The 6,000-nt window shown below is 38.8% G+C and overlaps 1 protein-coding gene across 3 annotated transcripts in view; it reads left to right on the top strand.

Annotated features, from left to right (window-relative positions):
- The window catches only part of mllt10 (MLLT10 histone lysine methyltransferase DOT1L cofactor), a 47,744-nt gene continuing 41,744 nt past the window's right edge, over nt 1-6,000 (top strand). For 2 of the 3 annotated variants that reach the window (XM_056364320.1, XM_056364319.1), the window contains exons 1-2: nt 1-1,618; nt 4,352-4,431. In XM_056364320.1, coding sequence (XP_056220295.1) covers nt 1,456-1,618; nt 4,352-4,431 — 243 coding nt within the window. In that variant the 5' untranslated portion in view covers nt 1-1,455. The remainder of the gene's footprint in view (nt 1,619-4,351; nt 4,432-6,000) is intronic. The other variant, XM_056364321.1, reaches the window with a different exon arrangement.

Raw genomic sequence — 6,000 nt, 5'->3', positions numbered from 1 at the left:
CGTTGTTGACTTTAAAGCTGTAAAACTAAAAAAAAAAAAAGCAAGCATAAATGTCATGTTTGTAATCATTGAATTGTCATGTCATTGTATGTACTGAATTAATTTAGTAAGATGCAATAAAAAACCAACAAGCCTGACTTTTAAGGATGCATGGGTGGATGTGTACATGTAGCATTAATGACAACTGAAAAACCATTCTGCATTACAGCTTGAAAATTAATCATTAGGCCAGTGCACAGTCTGATATGACTATGCAGCAAATGGCTTCTTACTGTATAGGGGTGCAAAGCAAATTTGAAATGTAGAGAAATGCCATATTAAAACAGAAAAAAAAAACAACTGCAAAAACTTATATAAATACGTGTGTCTGTTTGAACCATATGAATCAAATGTTCACTTAATTTTTCATTATTGATTATTCAAACATTTAATGTCCTTGTTCATCTGTAACATCAGTCCCATGCAGTAAGGGATCAAATATTAGCCTATTGAACAATGCTCATTAAAAGTTATCAGAATCTAAGTTGACATAGTCACGTCTTGTTCTATCCAACCAACAGTCCTAAACTATTCTGTTTCAAATGATATAAACTTAGAAAGACAGCAAATCCCCACATTTGTGAAGCTTGAACCAGAGAATGGTTTGCATTTTTGCTTGAAAATTTACTTTTTGGATAATTCACTTATCAAACATGTTCTTAATTAATTTTTGGTTGATCAACTAATGGATTAATCAACTACTCATTTCAGCTCTGAATTCAGCTATTACGTAAAGTAATCACGCATGATAATTACATTGACATTAAAACCCGACTTTTTAACACGAAACAGGAAATTTTCTCATTTCTTTTCAATGTAGCTCTGCTCTGCCATACATCACAAACTGACGTCACTCAGTTCATTCAGCAGATGAAGTTTGAATTATTGTCCTTGCTGTAAACAAATTTGAAACATGTAGTCGACACTCACATCTGTTCTCTAAACATCATGCTTTTAACAGCAGCTGAACTTGGCAGGTCTCTGTCAGTAATATGCCACATCTTTTCCACCTCCACGTTGTTAATGTTGACACTGAATCAAGAAAAGTGAAGTCTCTTTGCTACAAAGTTTCAAACCGTCTCGGCCATGTGGATCCAACATGGAACGTTGCTCTCGGCGATCCAATCACATCCGTCTTTTACGTCCTGTCAGAGGGCACGCACACACACGCGCCTTGCGTCATTACGCATTTCCTGTTCTCTACGAAGTCCCCCCTATGCTCTTCACCGTCGCGCTGTTAAGTGGATGTTTTGGTGAAAAAATACCGTGTCGAAAAGGGACGTAAACACGTTTAAAACATGACATTTCGAGCGAGTGGGACTTAAAGTGGCGTAGCAGGGGAAAGAGGGGCGTATTCAGCGAAGGTTTCGCGTTATCTTTATATCGTATTCCTCCGCATGTCCGCTTTCTTCGTAGATGGTCTCCGGCGAGCGTTGTCTGGCGGCGGACGACGAGTTCTCGACGAGTAACATGAAGGAGATGATCGGAGGTTGCTGTGTATGCTCAGACGAGAGAGGCTGGGCAGAAAACCCGCTTGTGTACTGCGACGGACACGGCTGCAACGTCGCCGTGCATCAAGGTATGCTAGGTTAGCTCGGTTAGCTGTTAGCAGTTAGCTCACGACTAGTTAGCGTTGTCTTGTTGCAAGGTTATGGAGCGCTCCGTATGGAGCCTCCTCCTCCGCCTTCCCTCACCAAAGCCAGGCTGAGGTCAGGCTCAGCTCATGCAGCAGGGCAGTCCACTGCTTTGGCTTTTCAGCTAATCTGCTATGGTCGATAGTTGGCAGCTGCTTTACGAGCAAAATTGTTACTGGCTACGAGTCGTGATATTTGTTGTATCCCTGTCAGACGCTGTCCTGTGGGATATAGAGGAGGATGGATATTCTTGCCCAAATGTGTAAACTTAACGAGGAAAGCTCATGTCGAGGTTTTTAATATATATGATGCAGCCCACTGCCTGTTAAATACTAGGGAAACTTACTTAGACGTTGCTATTTATTTTAGGTGTCCTGAATTTGGAACAGGTCAAGCAGCAAAACAATGCGTTCTATTGGCTGCACGTTAGCCTCTAGTTTAGTAACTGATGCAAGGCTGCCAAGCCAGTGCTTACTCAAGATGACTCAGATGATGACGTCCAGTGTTTACAAATTTAACAGCTGGCCATGTGTCCATTTGGCAAACACAGAGGGAGACTGAAAACTATTTGAAATGTCAGCAACTCTGGACCCATACAGATGCATGTCAGTGAATTTGGATCTCTAACATGGTTTGTTTGTAACAGTTAGTCAGTGTTTGGGCAGTTAAAAAGACCTGACAGGAGCATGTCTCTAAATAAACCTTGTAAATTTATTTAGAGCCAAATTGTTACATACATGGTAGTACCTTTTTGACCCAGGCGCTTCTCTTTGCTGGTTTAAAGTTGCAGAAACAATAGTATTAGACATGGAGTTGTGTCAAATCTTATAATATTTAATATTTCACATTAAGATTGCATCATATTTTCTCAGGCTCAACCTGTTAGGTTTAATGACACTGTAGAAAATAATGTATTGGGTTGCCTCAGATTAAGTGATTTTTGAAACTGGTGCGAGAACTAGACAGGAAAGTTATTTTCAGTGGATTATGAAAACGCTGAATTAATGTAGAGCTTTGAAGCTTCAGTACAAAGTGGTACTAAAGATTGAAAGCGTCCATGGGGTATAGAATGTTTTGAATAATTGACCACAGATAAATGCTTATATCAGAACATTAACCCTCTGTTACACATCCAGTCACTGTTCAGATGTGTCGTTAAATTACTTTTGTTTAATAATTACAATGTTGTAAACCTAATTGAGACCAGGATTGCTACACAGTAGCTTGGAGCGCGTACAAATATCTCACTATATACAAATACAATATAATATACATTATGTACTAATGCTGAGAGAAAATTGTGAAAGATAGTGTACTGTACAGTGTTTGTGTTGCAGTGCACATAAGAAATAATGCATCAGTCTTGACTGATTTCTGTTAAGTATACTAAATTCCAAATGTGATGTTATAATAACCAGTGAGTAAATTATTTTTAATTTTCTGAACTGTCACTGTTGGATCACTGTCAGCACTCATTTTTTCCAATTCCATTACATGTGGCATTGTGGTATGAAAGTTTCCATCAGTAACACAGTTAAAAATGTTTTTAGTGCAAGTCATGGCATTTTAAAGTATAGTATTTTCCCATGTGAATGTATGTATTGACAGCATAGTTACGATACATTCTATGCAACTGTGGCATAGATTAGCTCTGTCTTTATATACTGTGTCTACATTAATATTGCGTACTGCAAGGGCTGCCAAGTTTGAATGACATGCAATATGTTTGAATGAATTTGAATGCCCCTGCCCTGAACTCTGTAACCTTTGGGTATTTTGTTCTCAGAAATCTGGATTATAGCTGTTTATTTCATTGGATTATGGGCTCTGGTCAGATCAGAGATAATCTGAAAATGTGTAGAGGTAGGCTATTTATGGTAGTGCTGTCGTATTTAGGCTAGTGCAGCCTGTACTGCAACTTGCAGTGAAATCAGGTTATAAGCAAAGATGAGAACAACAGAGTGTGTTTGGAGTTGCAGTGCATGTTGTAACTTATATTGTTTGCTAATGCAGTGTCAAAATATTAAGTATTGACAGAACTATTGAATGAAATAAGAAGACATCTTGAGCAATAGAGTTCTCTCAGAACTTGTGGCCTTGCACATGCAGCATTCACGCAGTCATTTTATGTCCTCTCTGAAATACACCTGTTTCTGCAACTGACAACTTCTCCTTGACCATTTTTCATAAGAATATGTGGTGGAAGTCAATTTTGATTTCGACTGTGGGCCATTTGAAAGCAACCTCTTTATGTATGGTGTAACAAGCTCATCAACGATTATCATTGATGCCTATGTGTGTTGACATTAACAATGCATTACCAGTGATTCTGCCATTGTCCCGGGGGCTTAAAATATTTTGTAGCACAGGCAAACCATGTCAGCTGTCAGCAGAGTGATATAAAAACAACAGCATTAACAGCAGTGTATTCAACAGTCTGTCAGATCAAAACATTGGTCAAACCAGTTTATCACAAATTTTCCTGCTGTTACATGTAGAAAAACAGTTGAGAGTGGATATAAGGTGATATTTGCACAGATGTTATCAAGGTTATGTTTGCATTTATCAGCATGTTTTCATTATTGTTGTGTAAATGCATGTTGTGGTATAAAATGTAGTCTTTTGTTGTGGTTGTGATGACTTACTGTGCTTTTTACCCCCCCTTCGTCTCTCTTCAGCCTGCTACGGCATTGTGCAGGTGCCCACTGGTCCTTGGTTCTGCAGAAAGTGTGAATCTCAGGAGAGAGCAGCCCGTGTGGTGAGTTACACAATCTATCTATCCAGTCATCATTTATTAGTGAACTTCTGGAATAACAGGACTGTCCGGCAAAAGAAAACTGGACCTTAGTGCTAGAGAACAGTGCCAGATTTTGACTAACTCTACAAGTCCTAACAAGTTAATTAAAGCCTAACAAGTTAATCAAGTTCTAAGTGTTTTGCAAGTAGAGGGGTGCACAAACATTGGAACACATCCCAATTACTGTTAAAATAGTTTTTAAACAGTGTTTATAGAGGTCATTTATAATTACACCACAAAAACAGCATCGGGTTAGGTCTTGTATGATCAGTGTGTCTGTTCAAAGGTACTGTAACAAATCAGCTTTTCTGTATGATTTACTGGAGATATTCTGTTTCTCACGATGTAACAGCTGAGATGTCTTGGTTGCTGTCAGTTATAGTATACAAAACTGATTTAGTTAGTCTCATTAGTGAGACTTGAAAGTTTATTTGAGTTTTTAATACAGTCCACATAATTTCATCTTAAATCTCTTTACATCTCTGTAGAAGCTGCGGTATCAAAGGCATCAAAGGTGGCTAGAGAAATTATGGAGGTCTGTGCAGATCTGCCTGCTGCTTCTACTTTGTGTGGAGCATTCGTCTGAACCCATGGGATTTTCTGTGACATGTGCCCTTTCCCACTGTCATTTGCCCCATGCCTGCCTGTCAGCCCACAAATTGTAATCTGTACCAGTTACCATCACATTTCACAAAACAATCTTTAATCCTGATTGGAAAGCTCTATAAAAGATTATCATAAATGCTGTGTGAGTGGGGACAGTTTATCGACTGTACCAAATACCATTTGTTGAGTGTGACACACCATGGTAGGCTAACAGGGCTTGCCTACTCCTCAGAGACCTCTGAATGATGTCACTCAGAACTGAATTGGGCTTAAGAGTTTAAGAGCATATTTTACCCTTTGTCTTTGTGGAACTTTGTCAGGGAAACATTTAGTGACATTGGTACAGGCAAAGTTGTTCAAATTATGTATATTATGTTTTTTGGAGTGAAAAGAAGTAAATACAAGCCCTGTAGCAAGCACATTAAAATGAGCCTTTCTTCAATTGTTCATTAACAGTTACTTTTATTTTCATGAACTGAAAAATGAAAACATTTTTCACATTAATTGGCGTGTCTTCAAATGTCTGGGCACCTTTCTACTTGTAAAAAACTTAGAACTTAATTAATTGACTTGGTAGGACTTGTAAAGTACATCAAAAATTGTCATTCGGAATTGTTAGTGGATGATAGTTCTGGAGCTCGATAGATTCTGACTCTTTAGACCTTGTGGTAACACTGAGTCACCATGGGCTCCTAAGCAACTGCCTGAGGATCTGAAAATGAAGCTAACTGATGCCTCCAAAACAGGGAAGCTATAAAAAGATATCAAAACGCTTCCAGCTTGAAATTTCCATTGTCTGAAATGTCATTTAGAAATGGCAGTTAAGGGGCATTGTGGAAGTCAAGACCAGACCTGGTAGACCAGAAGACCAAAACCACCATATGACTTCAAAGGAAGGTTTAGGTGACACAGGAGTGGCGGTGC

This window comes from Seriola aureovittata, chromosome 20 (genome assembly GCF_021018895.1).
Source record: "Seriola aureovittata isolate HTS-2021-v1 ecotype China chromosome 20, ASM2101889v1, whole genome shotgun sequence".
NCBI lineage: Eukaryota > Metazoa > Chordata > Actinopteri > Carangiformes > Carangidae > Seriola > Seriola aureovittata.
Note: the sequence above shows the minus strand (reverse complement) of the source record. Positions and strands in the feature narration are given on the sequence as shown.